Below are 21,008 nucleotides of genomic sequence, written 5' to 3'. Positions count from 1 at the left end.
TTATTTAAATTGATAATTAAGTATTATTTCATAGTGATCTGAGGTCTTGTTTAGTCAAATGTCCAAACCTTTTGACATTTTGACAATTTCCCCAAATCAAATTATAAATGCAGTCTTTTGGACCTCGAAGTAACTTTGAAATTTCCCAGAGGAGCCCTGGAAAACCTCCAAGGATGTGTCTCTCACCTGGTAAAAGAGAGATGTTAAACGAATTATGTTTATATGATATGTTAAATTATGTGGGAAGTATTGTCAGATAATAAGTGGTGATACACTTTCTTAGGTGCTATGTTTTTGGATATATGTTACAATATAGGTATTCCAGAAATTGCTTAAGTATCCTAGAAATTTGACAGTACTATCCTGTTATTGTCCTAAATTATTGTATGTCCTACTGTAGAGCACAGGGAACTATCTTCAATACCTTGTGGTGGCCTATCATGAAAAAGAATGAAAAGGGATGCATGTATCTATGTATAACTGAATCACTATGCTGCACACCAGAAATTAACGTAACATTGTAAATCGACTGTACTTCAATTAAAAAAAAAGAAATACCGTGTCAAAATTAAAAAAAAAAAAGATTATTGTTAATTAAAGAAAACCAGATAGCTCAAGTTAAGGCATTTAGTATTTTTCTATATATGAGAAGTTGCAGAAGTCTGGGTTCATTGGAATTGTTGCTTTGATTGAGGGTCTCAGCCTGAGTCTCCTCAGGGGGTATGTTGGGGGTGGTTACAGTGGCTGATGGCTTGATGGTGGCACCTTTGGGGAGGCTGCAATGTGGTAGCTTGGTGGCTGCAAAATCCTCTGTTTATTGATATGGTGAGCAATATTTTTCATTCACAGCCCATGAATACCTCATGGATATGAAATCAAAACGCTAAGGACAACCAATTATAAACAGCCAACTAGGCTTTAAGCTGTAGCCAAATCAGTGATTTCCTTATTTTGCTTCTGCCTTTTTGCTATAAAAGTCTCTCTCCAAGCTCCTGGTGGTGAAGCTTCCTCACCATTTCTAACTTCTACATTGGTGTCACCTGATTTGGATCAATTTTGCTCACACAAACTCTTAAAATTAAAAAAAAATACACACATCTGCTTGAGAGAAATTACCGGGTTGAAAGTAATGAATTTTTGTCCATTTATGTTCCCTCTGTTTATCAAAGTAAGATAAGCTTATCACAGACAAGTAAAATATAATGAAACTAGGAAGGAAAAAATAGTCATTCAGAGTCTTCCACCCGGGGGCAACTGATGCTGAGGTTTTTGGCATGATTTCTTCTGATTTATGCAGTCATTTTCTTTCTTAGTGAGGTTCAAGGATGCAAACCTTTCTAAGGCTTTGGATAATACTGCCAGAATTGCTTTCAATTTATCGATTTATCCTCCTTCTGGAGGTGTGTGTGACTTTTCTGAAAACAGTTAACATTAAAATTATCAAGTAAGCACCGTCGCTTCAAAATTCATGATTTTGGTCTGGCTCACTGAATGTCTGTGAACATAGGACTGGGCATAAAAACATACAAAACTCATGTTACTTGGAAAACTCATTGCCAGCTTTTGATTTCTTTGCATAATTAAAGGATTCTTTTTTTTTTCATAGTCAGGATCCCATTCAATTCGGTTGTGTTCAAAATTCTAACTTAATTTAAATTTAATGAATCGTCAAAAGCACAACTGCGCAAAAATGCATGAATGCATAGGCTCTGGTTGAAGTCTACCCTTTTGAAAAGCTACCTTTGCTAATGGTGTTTATTCCTTGGGCAACCGAAAATGCCTATTTAATGAGTAGCAGTGGACGTCCACTCACTGGTCTTTCTGGGTGAAGGCAGACTTTCAGTCACTTTTTAATACTTGTTTCCTGGGATGGATGGAAGAAAATACTCTCTTCGTTTATCACGGCAAACTTCTTCATGGCGTGGTGCAGGTAGAAAATAATGGTACTCTTTTGTTTACACTGGAGTAAATGAATGAGGCTGATGGAATCAGAGGTGATCACCTAGAAGCCCGGGGCCTCACCTGGCTGTTCTGAGGGTGCAGGGATCCACATTTCAGCCTCCTGTGATCCATTCATGGTACATCAGGGCCAGCTCTGTGTCCTAGGGATCTGAGAAGAATGTATCTTCTTGTGTTACAAAGAGCCTATCTTTCATATTTTAAAATGTTATTTCTGTGTGTATGTGTGTGTGTTTGATCTTTTCCTTGCTTGTATTGCTTGAGGCCTTATAACTGAACCCCTTCTTAACAGAAATGCAGGTGTTTTTCTTGACAACTTTCTGACCCTACTTCTTCAGTCTTCTCCACAAAATACACTCAACTCTTGTTCCAAAAGTTTTCTCTATTTGATTTCTGTCACCTGGAAGTCATTCATTCAGGAATTATTAACTGAGTTCTGTTAAATACCAGGCACTTTGATAAGCACTAGGGATGGAGAAATGGTGAAGGCAGCTTCTGACTCTAAGATGTCCACAGTTTACTGGAGGGGAGCACAAGAATGGTAAGGGGAAGCAAGAAGCACTTAATGATGCTTCCAAAGTTCCATGGCCTCCTCCCTGGGGCAGGTGGGAAGGCACCCCAGGAGCAGTGACATCTCAGGTGTGACTTGAAGGATATGTGGAAGCTTGACATTTCATTCAAGAAACAGAGTACGTATTGGATAGGAGGCAGAAACTCATGGTTTTGAGAAGTAGCTGAGCTTGTCACTATGCCTGGAACACCAATTCCTGGCAGCACCTGGAAGAGTGGTGGAGGACCAGTCTGGGAAGGAAGGCAGGGTTAGGTTCCGAGGATCTTTGCTGGCTTCATGAGGAGTTCGGACTTCTTATGCAGGAGACTGACATCTGCTGACTTGCGTTTTGGAAGCATCGCTCTGGCATCTGTGTGGAGGATGGACTTGTGGACGGGTGGAGAAGTCGTCAGGAGGTCACTGCAACTCTGAAAGCAAAAGTGATGAGGGCCTGACCTGGGGCCTGGGGGGTGGGGGTGGATGGAAGAAGGCAGTGGTGATAGAATCCATAGGAACAGCTGCTGGAGTATGAGAGAAGTCTACGTGGGCAGTTAAGTCACTGATGATGTCATTAACTGAGACAGGGAGGCAGGCTTAACCCCCACCATTTCAGCTGTTCTTTGAGACCCAATGCAAGGGCTCTTCCTTTACAAGCCTTCTTCTTCCATCCTTGTCTCCCGAGGGACCACTCTCTTCCCAGAATAGCTCTTCCGGCAGTCAGCAGTGGATGGTTTGCTCCCTAAGTGGGAGGCTATGATTTCATGTGTGTTAGGTTTGTTTCCTAAGCTGGATTGTAGGGCTGTGCATTTCAAGCCCCACATCTTGTGCTTCTCTGATATTCATCCCAGCGACCATGTCCCAGTGTCGGGCATTCACCAGGCTCTGTCTGCAGTAGGCAGTGGGGCCTCATGCTGTGCTTGCAAATGAAGTCTTAAGTATAAAACGGATATAAAATGAAGCTGCTCTGACTAAGTAAGGGGTAGAAGGCCCAGAATCCAGGACCCGTGTCTTCCTCCTGTCAGCACTCCAAGAGGCACAGTTTGAAAACCTCCAGCTTGGTGGCTTGGTCATGGATTTTGGAATCAGTTAGAACTGAGTTCAAATCTTGGCTCTGTTCCTTGACTGTACAATAGAGCAGAAAAATGGGGAAACTGCTTTGAACCTTACTTTCCCTTCTGTAAAATGGGGACAATAACACTCTCATTGTAGTTTTATTGTGAGAACAAAGATATTGCACGTAAAAATCTCTGGCACCTATGAAATGTTCACTAGGTCAGTTGTTAGTGAAAATAACAAGACACTTGCTGACTGATCCTTATTGAACTGGTTACTTATTCAGTCTAAATAAACCTACTCATGTTCATGCTAAGAAAAGCCAGGGTTGGGGAGAAGTTATAGGTGGGTTTGGAATTCAGAGGGGACCCAGTCTTGTCTTATGCTCCATCCATTCCACCAGCCTGCAATTGCCTGCCTTTGCATGAGGGCCTATCAATATTTAATGTGTGGGTGTCAGTTGCTGTAAACTGAGCATACCCCAGCACCAACCTGAATTAATTATATGCAGGAGGAGAGAAAATAAAATGCCTTTTTCTCGGAGCCCCAAGTTCCACTGGCTCCACGGAAGCCTGGAAACCACAGGGTGAAATTTCTGCTCATGGAGGATCCCGAGAAGAAGCTGAGCCAGAAGAGCGACAGCAAACCCCGGAAAGTACGCTTTAAAATCTCTTCCTCCTACAGTGGCCGGGTGTTGAAGCAGGTCTTTGAGGATGGACAGGAATTAGAGTCGCCAAAGGAGGAATATCCTCACAGTTTTCTCCAAGAGGCCCTTGAACCAGTGGATGGTGTTTACAGGTCTGGGGAAGCCCCCAAGCCCCGACCGTGCTCCCCCAAGCTGACTGCTCAGAGGATCAGCGTGGTTAGAGAGGGCAGTGCCTACACTTTGGCAGGCAGCCAGCCTTTCTTCAACGATTACAAGGCGAATGACCATAAGGTTGGTATTGCACATGGCGTAGAAGCTTTCAGGATGAAAATGTGTTTAGAGAAACACCTAAATGTTTCCCATCTGTATCCTGCTCATGCTCCAGTACCAGCCAGAGCTAGAGGTGCACCAAATGTGAAGCCACTCTCAGAATAATATTTCTGGGACAAAATATAACATGCTGGTTGACTACTTATTGGAAAATGCAGTAAGCATAGGTAGTATTCAAATTCCATCCAGGGCAACAAATGGTAATTGGGTCTTTGGCTGGGTTATCTCGGTAAGTAAATGAAATAGAGATGCAGTGGTTTTCAGGCTGCCGGACTGCCGGTGTAGAAGATTATGCGGCAGCGGGTTGCTTTGCTTCCTGAAAGAGCTAAGCGTTTGAGGTGCTTGCTCATTTTACTTCAGCCAGTTATTTAGCTTGTGGTTTCTCCATGTCTTGTTTTATTTCTTATCTCCCTCCTGCTGCTTCCTTTTTTAAAAATGTGTTTATTTATTTATTTATTTATTTAGCCTTTCCATTGCTCATTAGCCTGAGCACTGGGTAGTTGGAGTCCTGGGAAGAAATGGTGAAAAGCAAATTTGCCAGACGAAATGTTACATGGGGAAGACGTTTGAGCTAATAGTTCGACTGAAACATGTATTTTTATCTGTGAATTTCGGTTATCTTCTCCAGTACCACGGTTAATCAAAAGTCCATACATGATTTTCTTTCAAGCTAGAAGAACCTGGGAATTATTCACTGATTTCCACAAACTAATAGATGTGTGTGTGCTCTCTGCCAGCAGGACCGTGAATGCCTTTAAAAAAAAAAAAAGATGAAATGCAATTATATAATGTACCAGGTTATTAATGAATAGCACACCAGGATATGTTTTCATCTTTAAAGTGTGAAGTTTAGATAATTACTCTCTAATCATTTTTTATTGTTAATTTCCTAGGGGAACAGATAATACATCCATAGCAGACAAATGTACTGGCCTTGCTGGCATTGGTGAAAGAATAATTAAGGGCATGTCTACATTTATCAAAGCTAATACCAGGTTTCTTTTTGATATTAAAGGGGGCTGGAATAAACAACTCCTAACATTAGTGGAGTGACTTATGCATTGCAAAACATTATCACCTTCTGTATCATAGGGTCTTCTCCACAACCTTGAGGAGAAAGGCATAGTATGGTCATTTCCACTTGGCAAATGAGGAAAACTGAGTGCCAAGTTGTAAGGGACTCACCCACTATAATCAGGGCATTAGGTGAAGAGTGAGAATAAAACCCAGGTCTTCTGGGAAACTGTACACTTTGCTCAAACAGTGAAGCCTTCACACTCAATGCCAAGTTTTTGTTACAGATTTGTTTTCCCATAAAACCATTTTCAACCAATCAGTAATTTTTAAGTTTTGTTTGTTTAAAAGTGTAAGAGTTCAAACTTTCACATTCTATTAAAGTTTAGCCCTAAAATAAAAATTAAAAAAAAAAAAAACCAACCCAGGTCTTCTGATTCCCCATGCTTTTGGCCCTATGGAATGTTCCTTTTAAGAGAATAAGGCCACTATTAATGATGAAGATGATCATAGTTACCATTTATTGAGTATTTATTGTGTCCTAGGTACTTGGCCATGTCTTGTGCTTACAGTACCTCTTTTTAACTAAATCTCATTTGTAGGTTTAGAATTGACAAAGTCATAGTTTATACAAACCTTGTACAAGGCCACAGTTTATGATATTGGACTGCTTGCCCTTTGTAAGTCATGTATCAAACTTGGCATCTATGTAAAAGTATGATTAGCAGGAACTTAATAAAATCAGATAGCCGAGACTTCATGGCTGCACCGCACAGTGGGCTTAAACATAGCACTCTAGAGATCAGCTTCCAGGTTTGGTTTCTGCTCGATCTGGTTATCCTGGCTTTCTGTGTTTCCTGATCCAATGCCACATCCCACTGTCAGCCAGCCTGTTGGTCTGAGGATGGTCAGGATGGATTCTTGCTGCTCCACCCACTGAAACAGGTGGTCAGTGTGGTACTTAGCTAAAACAAGGAAATGAGAGCTGGGAAGTCATGATCTTTCAGTAACAAATCCAACGCTAAAACAACCCAGGGTAAATATTGACTCTGCAGCAATGTTGGGTAGCTGTTAAGCACCACAATTTAAAGTAAGGGATCTGAAAGGGAGGAGAGTGTAGTTCAAGTGGTAGAGCACATGCTTAGTATGCAGGAGGTCCTGGGTTCGATTCCCCAGTATCTCCTCAATAAATAAGCCTGATTGCCCCCCTAAAATTAATAACAAATAAATAAAAGGAACAGATATTTATACAGCAGTATTCATAGCAGCACAATTGCCCACATGTGGGAACAATTCAAATGTCCACCAATAGATGAGTGGACAAACAAAATGAGGTACATACATACAATAGAATATTGTTCAGCCTTAAAAGGAAGGAAATTCTGACACACGCTACGACATGGATGAACCTTGAAGATGTATGCTAAGTGAAATAAGCCATTTTTAAAAACATGATTGTATGAGTCCACTTATATGAGGTCCTAATGGCATCAGATTGACTTATAGAGACAGAAAGTAGAACTGTGCTTGCCAGGGGCTGGGGACGGGAGAAGGTGGAGTTTAATAGGTCCAGAGTTTCAGTTTGGGAATAAGAAAAAGTTCTGGAGATGGGAGGTGGAGATGGTTTCACAACAATGTGAACGTACTAAAGCCACCGAACTGTACCTTACAAAAGGCTAAAGCGGTAAATTTTATGTTATGTATATTTTGCCGCAATAAAGTAATAATAAAAAGCAAGGTTCTAATGTCAGTTATACCTGGGCTCGCTGTCCATTTTACCCACTTAACTGTGTGAGCTTGGGCAAGCCACTTCCCCTTGTGACAACAGAAGTACTTATGAAGACTGGTGTGGTGATTAAAAAATATATAATACATAAGAAGGACTTAGCATCGTGCCTGGAACATTGTGTATGCTCGGGAAATGTTACCTACCAGTGTGATAATGGCTAGGTTCTTATCAAAGAAATATCGAGTCTTTTAAAATTTTACATGATGGATAGAGAAAGTGGTAATGAACAATCAGATATTTTAAAGAATTGAAACCATTTTTATAAGGTTCATTAAAAAATGAGAGAGAAACGAAAAATGAAATGTTCAGTGTATGTTAGTGAACATACCCTTTGTACATATTATGCAATTTCATCTTCACAACAATTCTCTTTTACATACTGAAAAAAAAACAGAAGTTCCTTGGGGTTAAATAACTTCTTGATCTCACACAGCGGTCAAATAATATTTGAATATAATTTGGACTCATGTCTGCCTCCCTCCAAAGTCCACTGAGTTTCTAGTACTCGCTAAGGCGTATCTGCATTTAAACACAGAGCAGTGAGGTTTTGTGGTCCTTGAATGGCAATCCCCAGTCATGTTGCTTTTGACATCAGAGTATTTATGAATGTTTAATCACATAAGCTGCCATTCTGGGCGCTATGGAAGGAAACAAAAATTCCTGGCTCCATCCTGGCCCTGTATCATGTAAGAGTGGGTGTTCCTCACAGGCAATTGGGTGTAACCAGATAACGTGAACTTTAGTTACACCCAGAGAGTTTCCTTAGACACAAGGAAGAACTTGGCTGTCAGGGTGAGTGAAACTTAAACACATCTTCAAGGTGATTTGGGACCCTCCATCTCTGGAGTAAATTAAAAATAAATTCGCTAATCTGAGAGTCTCAGATATTGACCGGCTTTGAGGGAGGAGGTTGGACCAGATAGCTGCAGATTCTTTTTTAGTATATTGAGAATTTGCCTTGGAAAAACCAGTCCTCCATGTGGAGAAAAAAAAAAAAAAAAAAGGAAGCTTTCTAGTAACTGAACCTCTTTGGCTATTACTGGAAATGGAACCTTCCAAAAGTGCCACCATCTTTATCTTCTGATGTTCAGAAACCGATAGTCCAGAGTGTGAAACAGGAACCCAGCCTGCATCAAACAGTAGGAAATGGAAGCTGCCACATGATCCCTTGAAGAGAGGGAGAGAAAACAGGGCCAGCTAGGAAGTTAGTGGCTTTATAAATAATTATCAAAAACTCCGTGGATATTTCAAGGAAGGGGACCTGAGTTTTGAAGTCCCGCTCAAGCCAGGCTGTGACTGAATACATGAGGGCTTTCAATGGGAGACTGCTTGACCGTGGCATCTAAATAGATTTGGCTTATACAGGTCTGTAAAAAAAGGGAAAACTACACTGGGGAACTTAGCTGTGAAGCATGACTGTATGTGTCCTGCTAAAGGATAGTTTTTAATGCAACAGTAGCAATGCACATCATTTGCATAGTACCTTCAGCTTTTGCAGACTGTTTTACATATTCTTCATTGCACTCCCACTCCTAGATGTCGATACATTTAGCCTCAGGGACAAGAATCAAAGTATTTAACCAAAGAGTCAAAATATTTAACCACAGGAACATTGCCTAATTGGTATAGAAGCCAGAGGAGTGTTAAGGTAGGGTCCTAAAACCTGGGATCCTAAGCATTAGCTTCTACATTCCTGGGTTTTAGGACGTTAGAGGCTCCCTAAAGAGAGGCTGGAGTAACAGGAAGGCAGTCAGGAGTCTCAGGACAGCATCCTGTTTACCACCCAGTATGGAAATATTTGTATATTTTAATAACTAGTTTGTCTTTGGTGGTGGCCACCCATTAGATGTCAGCCCATTTACATGAGCAAACTGAGGTTCCGAGAACCCAAATGATTTTCCTGAATCTCACAATTAGTGAACAGTGGAGTTGGGATCCAGTGTTGTTCCCCTCTCCGCCTCCCAGCTATCCTAGCTCTGCAAAGAAATATGTGCTCTTAGTTAAGTAACATCTAAACATTTACTCCCCCTGCTTCTCTATTGCATTATAGTATTGCCCAAATTATTTCTCAGCAAACAAGTAAGTAACACAGGGTAAATCCATGGAACAGAACATAAGCTATTAGTAATGATGCTATAGAAGTGTATTTATTGACATAAAAAGATTTTCATATTGTATGAATAGTGAAAAAACAAGTATGTATGTGTATGTGTACACAAGTGTATATATACATGTATATGTACACGTATACACACACATGTATATACACACATATATATACACACACACATATATATACTCATATATATATATATATAATGATCTTATTTTTGCAAGGGGAAAATGTTTGTGAATAGCTCATTGTATGTTTTAAGAATATGGACTTTAGAGGGAGACAGACTTGAGTTTGAATCCCAGCCACAAACCCTCAGTAACTCTGTAAACTTGGAAGCATCTTAACCCCACCGAGACTCAGTTTTCTCATTGGTAAAATGCAGAAATCATAGTATCTGTCTCACAGGGATATTTGGGAGGGAAGTGAGATCATATTTGTAAAATGCTTAGTATTTTGCCTGACACACAATAAATGCTATTAATAATAATAATAATAATAATATAATAATAATAATAATAATAATAATAATAATAATAATAATAATAATAATAATAAATTGTATCTACTATCATTATTTATGCAAAAAATTTTGGAGAGAAATTTATTTTTTTATTATTATTATTTTTTTTTAACGGAGGTACTGGGGATTTAACCCAGGACCTCCTGGATGCTAAGCATACACTCTACCACTGAACTCTACCCTCCCCCAAGAGAAATTTATTTTTGAAAAGCATTCCTTTATATTTATTAAGCACTCAGCAGGGGAGGGTAGAGCTCAGTGGTACAGTACATGCTTAACATGCCCGAAGTCCTGGGTTCAATCCCCAGTACCTCCATTAAAATAAATAAATAAACCTAATTACCTCCTCCCCCCAAGAAAAACAAAACAAACAAAAAATCTCCCCCCCCCAAATTAAAAAGCACTCAGTGTGCCCACCCAACCCTATACCAGCTCATGTGGTGTGTAGTAGGAACAGAAGCTCTGGTCCCTGTCCTGCAGACTGCTACATTCTAGATATATGACTAGTTCAACTTTGGTTGTTGACTGTCAACAGGAAGAAAGAAGCTGGTGTTCACGATGTTCAGAGGGAGCAAAGAAATTAGGGAGTCAGCTTTGGGCTATAATGGGATCCCAAGTGCTGGACGGTTTCTCTGTTTCCTGGGACTCTGGAGAGGTTCTGCAGCCCAGGATTTGGTGACTAGTGACCAATCACCACGCTCATTCTTCAATTCTTTAGTCCCCGCCTATTATAGATTTTGGAAAGATAATCATCTACACAAATAACCTGAAAATCATTCGAACTCCAATGGACAAGAGAGACTTCAAGAGGAAGATTCTCCAGAAGGAAGAGGAGGCTGAGGAAGAGTCTCTGATGAGCAAAGAAGGAATCTATGGAGACCAGAGCGATGGGCCTTTGCCGGAGACGGAAGGCACTTTCCCCCATAACCGGTACCCACAGGTGTGTCAGAATGGTTCACTCTCCACTCGGAGCGGGCCCTGCAGCAGTGGTCTCCAGGTGGTTTTGCTTGTGTGCTATTTAAGTGAATCCTTTTGAATAGGAATCCTTAAGATGTCTGAATGAATTAAAGATGTGAAGGAATTTTAAGTTTATTACACTTTAATGGTACGTGGTTAGCCATAATAGTTATAAGTCCGTATTTCAAATACTCGTAATTTAAATTATGTTGGATGATTTCTTCCAAGGATCTGATCAGGTATGTATTGTTTTCACTTTGCAGTGTGGCTGAGAACAGCTTGTTCTAGAGATGGGAAAAAGAGCTCTTTCCTTTTCTTAGGGGCTCGCTTGTGCCCCCATGGTTGGTGATAATCCTCAAGCCACAGTTTCCTTGAAGAAATCTTGGAACGCTACTTGTCTTTAGATTTTGTGGAGATTAGTGTAGTTGAAACTAAACAAAATCATCTGTAAATCCACTAGACCAGGCGTTAGTTAACCGCAATATGTTCTAATACGCTAAAAATGAACGGCTGAATGGGGATACCCTCGTCACTTTATGTAAAGTGAGATCACTTTACATCGCACTTACGCCATGGTCCCTTGGGTCCCACATTTGTCTAGTGACTGAACTAGTGAGGGTGCCAGTGTCAACTAGTTCATTAAAAGTCAGCATAGCAGCTTCTTTCGAAAACATTTTTAAAGCTTAATTTCTTGCCTTCTTTGGATAAAAAGTAACTACAAGCAGTTGGAATGCTTTTTCTCCCCACACCTTTCAGAGGTGTGCATTCACTCGCCATCTTGGAAACCATTGCTGAGACATGCTCAGACGAGGGGAAGGATGATGACGTTTCAACAGTTCACAGCGTGGGGCTGAGGGTGGGAAAAGCAGTTTCAGTGAATTTAAGCCAAGAGAGTAAAAGCTTGGATAGCAGCAGAAAGGAATTTTCTCTCTCTTCAGAGCCTTTCTCTTGGGGCTTGAAGCTGAGCCTCCCCCGTGGGTCGGCATAACACAGTGGGGGCTTCCTCGCACTTGAGTGATGTCCTGGTCCTGGGAGAGTTTAGGGGAGTGGACCGAGAAGGTCATGACCAGACTCCAGCTCTGTTTGCAACCGGTCCTGTCTCTTTCCAACCTGTTCCCACAACTGATAAGATGCATTTGAAATGCATATCTGATCATGCCACCCTTTCCTCACCCTTTCCCCTGCCCAAAGCTTTCAGTGGCCTCTCATCGCTTGGGATAAAACCCCAACTCCTCACTTGTTCCAGAAAGCACTGTGTGGCCTGGCTTCTTCAGCCTCGCCCCTTACACATTTCTCCCCATTCTCTCTGCCCCGGACACACTGCCCACCTGCGCATCTCTCATGTATGTGTTCTTTGCTCTTTCCTACTGGAGCCAACTTCTGTGTGCCAAGAATATTCTCCAGATTCCCTACCTCCTTGCCCTTAGTCCCTGACATCTCAGTGGCCGCATCACTGCCTCAGAGAGGCCTCTCCTGACTTCCATGAGGATAACATCCCTGAGGGTGGACCCCTCAGGGCACCTCACACCCCCTCCACACAGTTGCAATCTTACATTTATTTGTGCAATTGTTTGGTTAATGTTTGCTCTTACCTGCTAGGATTTGATTTCTACAAGGGCAGGGAACATATTTACATTAGGTGTAACACACTAGTTCCAATGCCCCCCCCCCCAAAAAGTAGAGCCTGGCATATAATAGGTGCTCAATAAATTAATGTTTTTATTTAACTTATTATTAATACTGAAATTTGAAACCAAAGTACTAGCTGGCAAGACTTATTCAGCCTCTGCCTTCTATGCTGCACTCTTGAAACCTAGCAGAGTAGCAAGCAGACAGCTGAACATTGTGATCCAAAGCATTACCTTCCCACTTTAAAATTCATTAATTCTATTCTTGTCCATACCATTAATGTAACTTGTAGGAGCGTATATTTTCAGAAGGGGACCAGAAATGCAGGTCACACTGCAGGTCTGAGTGAAAAAGCAACAACAGATCTGCTATGACAATTATCTTTAAATTCAATTTGGAGGGAACAGTGTTTCTTAGCGCCGTAATGCCGTAAACTAGGACAGAGGTGTGCGGCGGAGAGTTGCCGTGAAAGCTTATACTTGACTTGCCTGTTCTTTAAGCTCTTTTAAATTGCTATTTATTTGCCCCATCCCTCATGCAGTAAATGCCCAGACAACTTTTATTCTAGAAGAGAGGGTCAAAGAAGATCAAGGAGCCCCTTCTGACCAAGAGACCCTTTGTTGTATTATATGGAACAGGGGAGCAGTAGGACCGCGATGAAAGAGCAGAGCAGGGCTAAAAGCCAGGCCGTGTTTGAACCTCTGTACTAACGATAAAAGAAAAAGAGAGGAATAATTGAATTGAGCCACAGTGAAAAGTAGAAGGGGAAGAATCTGGCCTTGGATTGAGTGGATTTGAGACCATAATTCATCTGGGCTTCTTTATGTTTTATGTGCTCTTACCTTTGAAACAAAGTAGTGGTAGTAATTAATAATAATAATAATAATAATAATAATAATAATAATAATAATAATAATAATAATAATAATAATAATAGCTGCCAGCTTCTGAGAGTTCCCGATAGCCAGACAGCATGCCCAGTGCTGTCCATGCAATAGTCCATTTCAATCTCGCAAGGACTCCGCGAATTGGGTACTATTAGTAGTCCCATTCTGCAGCTGGGGAGACGAAGCCTCAGAGGAGTTAACTAACTTGCCAGAGGTGACCAGAGTCAGTAGTCAAACCCAGGTCCACCGGACTACCAATCTTACGATCTTCACCACTTGGCTAACCAGCCTCTAGGTTGGCGCTGGTTGCCATCTCCAGGGCTACCCGGGCCTGGGAGTCCGCGGGGATAGCTGGGTTCCTTTTTCTTGGTCGTGGAGCTAGGAAGGGGTGCTTCAGGCAGATCTGTTGGATTCTGGAACCTAAGCTATGCTGTGCAGCTGTGTTCTGTGTGCTCTTGCTTAATCTTCTCTGAGAAGGATTTTTAAAAATACTGAGAACGATAGCCACTGATACCATGCAGACGGGGTAGAGGCTCAGTAAACACCTGTTGAAATAACCGGATCATTAAAAAGAGAACATTGAGAGTGTATTGGGAGCAAGGGTGGTAACCCCAGAAAATGGAAACGCCAAGTGAAACCTCTAATGCGGCAATAATCATGTGACAGGAGGTGAAATTTGACTGATGGTTTATTCTTCTTTAGGGCAGGGCATTTCAGTAATCTTTCAATATCTGACCTGGCATTCTACACCAGTGAGTTTTTGGATCACTTGTATAGCATTATGGCAGGATTTTACTGTGTTTCCTTTGACAACATTGACGTATCATTAAAATCTCAGTGGGATCAAGGGCAAAACATAAAACATGATGGATTTGGCAGAAAAATGGACCATGGCAATTTGCTTTAAGAGTATTTTGACAGATATATATTTTTAAGGGAGTAAAATAAATTTCCTCATTGTTAATATATTAGAATGTGACCACAACCAATAAAATATTAACAAAGGGGTACATGGACATCATTTGGGATTTTGTCAACTGGATAATCACTTACATTCTCTAACTCTAGAATGAATAGAATTTAATACCTTCCCAGGCACTTTGCAGCACAATGGAACTATTTTCAGAACGTAGGCCTTCCTTTTCAGAGATGATGCTTATTCTTAGGTTACCAAAGAAAGCTGTGTTGCCTGGTTGAGCCACCCAGTGGACTCCAGCTGTCTTATTGGTCCCTAGAATTTAAGGACAGGAGGTGTTCTCCAGACATCATTGTTTTGTGTGTTTATTTTTTCAGCAAGTATATGAGCAGCAAATATTGTGCCAGGCACTGAGCTAGATGCCAGGAGGTGATGGGGAAAGGGACTAGCCCAGAGCACTGCCTGTCTAGTCAGCAGGAATTGTCAATGGAGGGTGAGACCTGCCGTGCAGTAGAGGTGCCGTGAACACCTGGTCCAGAGGTGTGGGTCGGCAAGGCTTCCTGGAGGAAGTGCTGCTAAGCTGACATCCAAGAACAGTTACGAGTCGGCTGGGTTGGGAGTGGGGAAAAGTCCCTAGAAGCCAGCTGGAGAGAGACCTAAGGATGAGAATCTATGAAAGAAGTAAATCAGCTACAGAGATTGGGTTCTAACCTTAAGTTTTTCTGGTGGGCAAGTGTTCATTGAAAGATTTCTTGGGTGCTTTCTGTGGGTCAAGCACCATTGTAGGTGACAATGAGACTGGCCCTGGTGGGGAGAACATCTCACAAGACCAGAGTCAGGGGACTCGGTTGAATTCAAGCCAGAATTAGTATGTGTCTGGATTAGGATTGTGATTGTGGGATGGGAAAAACAGGATGGATTTGAGAGATGTTCAGAAGGTGAAAGGGACAGGAATTTGTGATGAATCTAGTATCGATCTGGCATTGCCACTTATTTCTTAGAAGGTTCATGATCTGTGCATGGTCATTGCACGAGAGCGCAAAGATTGCCAGTTTCCTTGTGATGTCTTAGGGGAAGAGCATGATAATAGCCAATGGGCAGATTCTGGTGTCCCTGGGAGGTGAGGTGGGGAGCTGAGTCTGGGACTGGAGACTTATCGCAAAGCTTAGAAATAAACTAACTTTAGTGGAGAACCTATAATGTACCAGATAATATATTATGGCATTTACATATACTCTCGTTTAATATTCCAGCTACTCAGAAAGGTAAGCAGTATTGCTCCCAGATCACAGGTACAGAAACAGACTTAGGGAGGTGAAGGGAACTGTCCAAGGTGCGCAGTTGGTGTTAGAGGCAGGCCTCAGTTCCAGGCTACCGGCTCCAGAGCAGAGCTCTTAACCTCTGGGCCTTTTCACAGTTCTCAGAGTACAGACAGAGTGCTGCAGGAATTCAGGGCTAAGCTTTGAAGGATTGTAACGTCCATCCATTCCTCTGCTCCGACTCTCGGTCACACCGAACAATCCCCCTTGAGCACCTGCTATGGGAGACCTATGACAAGGGGCTGCTGGTTGTCACTAGGAGCTTGAGCTCTGGCATCTGACTGCTTGGGATCCAAACTGGCCTTCGCCTCTTCAAGCTGTGCGACCCCTGGCGCACAGCTGAGCTTCTCTGGGTTTCATGTTCCCATCCGTAACATGGGGATGGTAATACTTCCACCATCCACTGGGATGTTGGGAGGATTAGATGCACTGATACAGAGAACGGTCTTAGGACAGCGCCTGGCAGGTCCTAGGCGTTGGACAAGTGTTCGCTGTGAGTGTTTGGCAGTGAGGAACATTAAGTCCTGCCCTCACAGTGCGTACAGGAGTAACATGTCAGAGGGGAATGAGAGATGAAGATCAGCTGGTGGAGTGCATGCCCTGGAGGCGGGGCTGCTGTCTTAGAGGGGTCCAGCAGGGAAGTCTCTGATAAAATGCGGGGATTATCCTGTGCTTCCGGCCAGTTCTCTCCTTGGCATTTGTGGAAGCATTTCCCTCTATTTCTGCCCCAGCCTTTGGCCGCCTCATACTGTTTTGACTTGCGTGTGAACGATGGCCTTGCACTGCTGCTGTAACTTAACCCTGACCTGTCTCTTGCAGGAAGGGGAGCTTCCCGAGGACAGCTGTTTTCACTGCCGAGGGTCGGGCAGTGCCCCCTGCTCTCTCTGCCACGGCAGCAAGTTCTCGATGCTGGCCAACAGATTTAAGGAGTCCTATCGGGCCCTGCGGTGCCCTGCCTGCAACGAGAATGGCCTGCAGCCTTGCCAGATTTGCAATCAATAGCCCGTGGCTTTGTATGTCCACTTTTACCGCATCCTCCCTGAAGTCTTTTCTAATAAACTGCCCCTCCTCCACCTCCTCCTCCCTCTCCTGGCAGGGAAGCCACAGTGGCTGCGATCACTTCCTCCCCTGGTGAAACTCCATTGCTTGATGACTTTTCGCGAGGCTGGTAACATTTCCTTCTGGGTCTAAGTGGCAGAGGCATTTTTTAATTAGAAACTGGAAACTGGCTCTAAAATGATCTGTCCAAGACTGTGTTCAAGTATCTCACTGGAAACAAAGCAGGATGTCCGTGCTTCTTGCTGTTGAGGGGGCCTTTCTTTCAAAGTCCTGAGTCTCTCCTGTGTGATGTGTTTGGGTAATGTGCATGCAGGCAATGAACAACGCTACTTCTTAGGACAAGATGAGAGAAGACATTTCTGTGTGCCTCCAAACTCCTGAGGTTGTAAGCCAAGTCAAAACTATTTATGATAAATTTGGTGCTTAAATACATGAGTGTGTGTGATATGATTTCTTCCAGCCCCCAAGTTATTACCAAATAAATAAATCTATTTTAGGGCTAAGTTACAGCCACGATGTCTTCATAAAGGACATCAGGTATTTTATAAATATCTATTGGAAATTTCTAGAAGAAAAACTAAAAAAGGCTGATTTTTAGCAATTAAGTTTCTACTGACTATATATACTATTTCTACTGAATACACATACTAAGGATAATTTTTCCTCTTAAAGTTGTTTGTAAAATTAGAAAAATACTTTTGTTAATGAACTTTTGTAGCCCTCCCAGTCACTCCCGTATCCCTTGAGAATAACACTGTAAAATCTATCTGTTGAGACGCGTTGCTTTTCTATGGTAATTATTTTGATTTTCGTAACTTAACTTTGTCAAGATTTGTTTGTTATTCTCTGATATTTGGCTATTAAAATAATTTAACAGTGGAGTGATTTTCAGGCAACATAAATACTTCCAATAAAAAGATTAAAATATTTTTTGAAATCACAATCATTTTGCTTATTCCCTCTTAGCCAGAACAATGGAACTATTGTTCTCCAACATTCTTTGCTTCCTGTTCTTAACTATTTCCTAACTCTGTTTATGTTTTCTCATAGCTGTGGACTCTTCTGTCTTTCCAGGATACCGCAGAAAGGAACAATGTCAAGAAACCTTAAGTAGTCTTCTGATTTTTAACACGAAAAATTCTCGACAGCAGAATCTGTTGGTTGGATGTGCAGGACAGCATTGCCAGGTTCACGATGTGCAGTGTTACCCAGATGGGTACCGCCCTTTGCTATCTCATGAGAGTTACAGCTATACAGACAGATATTTACAATATAGTTTGACAAGTTCTGGGAGCGGGGAATTACAGGGAGCATTTGGACCATGTAGAAGGGGCACCTAGCGTAGCCCAAGTGGGGTTAGAGAGGTTTCCCAGAGGAAGAGGTGTGAGCTTGTTGGCTTATTTTCCTTACCCTTTAATACTTTTCATCTCATAATAAACACACCTACTAATGATTACGTTTATTTATTCTGTCAACAAGTATTTATTGAGGACTGCAAATCTGGAGCTTACATTTTGGTAGGGGGATATTGACAACTAAAATATATTTATTTAGAGACAACTAAAAAATATGTATATAATACAGAATAAAAACATATATCTGATAAAAGTATCTATGTATGTATATAATGTACAGTGTGTTAGAAAATGATAAATGCTTTAACACAAAAAAAAATCCTTCTGGATGCAGGCGTGGGGAGTTGGGAGGGGGTGCAATTTTAAATTAATTTTGAGGGAAACCTCATTGAGAAGGTGTCCTTTAAATAAAGGCTTAACGGAGGTGAGGGAGTGAGTTGTGAAGGTATCTGGGGTAGGATTATTGTAGTCCATGGAAACAGCACAGGAAGGAGAGTGACGTGTATTTGAAGAGCAGCAAGGAAGCCAAGGTGGCTGGAGCGCTGTGAGCAAGAGGACAAGTGGAGGTCAGAAAGGAAAGCGTGTGTGTGTGTCTGTGTGTGTGTGTGTCTGTGTGTGTGTGTGTGTCTGTGTGTGTGTGTGTCAGTGGGGCAGGCAAGCAGGGAGACAAGGTAGGGGGCCTTCCTCTGAAACCACTGTAAGACGTGGGTGTTACTGTGAGTGAGGTGCTGCTCTGGATGGGGTCTGTTTTCTGAACCCCCTCACACTCTCCTTCAACCCTCTCCTCTCACTGCTGGGGCAGGACACCTGCAAACTACACTTCCCAGAGTTCCTCGCGAGCAGGCGTCCTGTTAGTTTCTGCACTGGGAGGTACTGGCAGGACTGGAAGATGGGAGGAGGAGGAGCCTTCTGTGTCTTTCCCGATGAGGATCCTGGCAGCCTTCCCCACGTGGCAGCTGCACTAGCAGCAGGGGCAGCTGGGAACTCCGGCAGCTTGCTCCCAGCCACAGTCACTTCAGTGTCTGAGTGCAGATTTGATGTTGCGCCATATTCCTTCTGCTCCACATCCTGGGGGTGGTAGTGGCTCCCTGCAGTTACTAAGCTTTGTCAGCAATTCCCTATAATATATATTCCCTCTCTTTGAAATACCTAGAGTGGTTTCTGGTTGCCAACTGATACAAATGTTTTGAGCAGAAGAGGGTCACCATCTGACTCATGTGTTAATAAGCCACTCTGGCTGCTGTGTTGAGAGAAGACTATAGGGCAAAAGTGGAAGTGGGAGGCCAGTTAGGAGACCACTGCAATAATTCTGGTGACAGCTAGCGGTGGCCTGGGCCAGTGTGGTTCCAGGGGGAAGTGGTAAGAATGGTTGGATTGTGGCTATGTTTGTCAGGTAGAGCCGTGAGTTCGACCTGCTGTCCTTTGTACTCAGAAATACTGCTTATGACCTACTGTATGCAAAACATATCTGAGGTTTTTGCCTATGAGTGGAAATAAGTTTGCACAAAAAATCCACTTTCTGATTTGTGTACCACAAACATTGCCAGTGTGGTGGGCAGTGTCAGGGGTAAGTTTAGGGTAAGGCTAGTCAATGAAGACTCCTCTGACTATAGGAATTCCTTCAGCCTTAGAAACAAATGAGAAGGTTAAAAATAACATTGTGATGCTGTGGTCAAAATAAAAAGAATGCTGTATCCTTTTAAAAATGTTTTTTAAAGTTTTTTTAAAATTTCAAAACATTTTAAATGAATACATGTTTTCAAAAGGCACAACATTTATCCATTCATTAATTTTTTGAGCAATTTTTCACTGGATTTCTACTGTGTTTCAGGCATTTGTACTAGTTCTTCCGGACTCAAAGGTAAAAACACACTTAGTACTTATCATTAATGAGATTACAATCTCAGGCCTCTAGTCAGCATAATGAATGAATCTGGCTTCACAGCTTGCAGAAGGCACTGTTGCCACCCTTTGCTGCTTCCTCCAGTGACTCTCGGTTTCTCTGCTTGGCTAGCTTAACTGGGCCAGCGTCGGGGCTTTATTGCAGAATTTGTTTACTTTCTTTTTTTTTAACAAGCCTGTATCAGCTGTACTGTGTGCAAGACACTCTTCTAAGCACTCCACACTTAATAATACCTTGAATCGTTCCAACAGCTGAATTAATTCGGTTAAGAGGTTACCTCCTATTCTCACACATGCTGTTCCCTTCCATGCCACACCTACCCAGACTATAAACCCGCAGGCCCTTTCTGTGATCCTCAGAAACATCTTGCCTTGCTAGGCCTTTGTGAAAGTAAGAGCCTGTATGAAAATGGGAGCTGATACTGTCTGGTAGTAATGAGACAAACTAACTTGGCAAGGCCTTTTTTTTTTTTAAATGAAGTATATAGTAGGTTACAATGTTGTGTCAGTTTCTGGTGTACAGCATAATGCTTCAATCATACATATACATACTTATATTTGCTTTCATATTCTTTTTCATTGTAGGTTACTACAAGATATCAAATACAGTTCCCTGTGCTATACAGAAGAAACTTGTTTATCTATTTTATATATGGTAGTTAGTATCTGCAAATCTTCAACCCCCAACTTATCCTTTCTTACCCTCCTTTCCCCCCAGCAGCTATAAATTTGTTTTCTGTCTTGAGTCTGTTTCTGTTTTGTAAATAAGTTCATTTGTGGTATTTCTTTTTAGATTCCACATATGATGATCTCATATGGTATTTTTCTTTCTCTTTCTGGCTTACTTCACTTAGAATGATAATCTCCAGGTCCACCCATGTTGCTGCAAATGGTATTATTTTATTCTTTTTCATGGCTGAGTAGTATTCACACACACACACACACACACACACCCCTTCTTTATCCAGTCATCTGTTGATGGGCATTTAGTTTGCTTCCACGTCTTG

The 21,008-nt window shown here is 42.0% G+C and overlaps 1 protein-coding gene across 1 annotated transcript; it reads left to right on the top strand.

Moving 5' to 3' along the window:
• Window positions 1-4,163: 4,163 nt before the first annotated feature.
• GRXCR2 (glutaredoxin and cysteine rich domain containing 2) lies at window positions 4,164-16,687 on the top strand. Its single transcript, XM_010990360.3, has 3 exons — window positions 4,164-4,499; window positions 10,696-10,917; window positions 16,505-16,687. The coding sequence occupies exons 1-3, from the start codon at window positions 4,164-4,166 to the stop codon at window positions 16,685-16,687; spliced, it is 741 nt and encodes a 246-aa protein (XP_010988662.2).
• The last annotated feature ends 4,321 nt before the right edge of the window (window positions 16,688-21,008 follow it).

The sequence above is a fragment of the Camelus dromedarius genome, chromosome 3 (genome assembly GCF_036321535.1).
Source record: "Camelus dromedarius isolate mCamDro1 chromosome 3, mCamDro1.pat, whole genome shotgun sequence".
Lineage (NCBI taxonomy): Eukaryota > Metazoa > Chordata > Mammalia > Artiodactyla > Camelidae > Camelus > Camelus dromedarius.
The sequence above is the reverse complement of the archived record's forward strand: the minus strand, read 5'-3'. Positions and strand labels throughout refer to the sequence as shown.

Excerpts from the sequence above, each read along its gene's own strand:
- GRXCR2 (XM_010990360.3), top strand. The coding sequence starts at position 4,164 with ATGGAGGATCCCGAGAAGAAGCTGAGCCAGAAGAGCGACAGCAAACCC. Across the intron at positions 4,500-10,695 it reads ACAAGGCGAATGACCATAAG|TCCCCGCCTATTATAGATTT; the intron begins GTTGGTATTGCA and ends TCAATTCTTTAG. Across the intron at positions 10,918-16,504 it reads CCCATAACCGGTACCCACAG|GAAGGGGAGCTTCCCGAGGA; the intron begins GTGTGTCAGAAT and ends TGTCTCTTGCAG.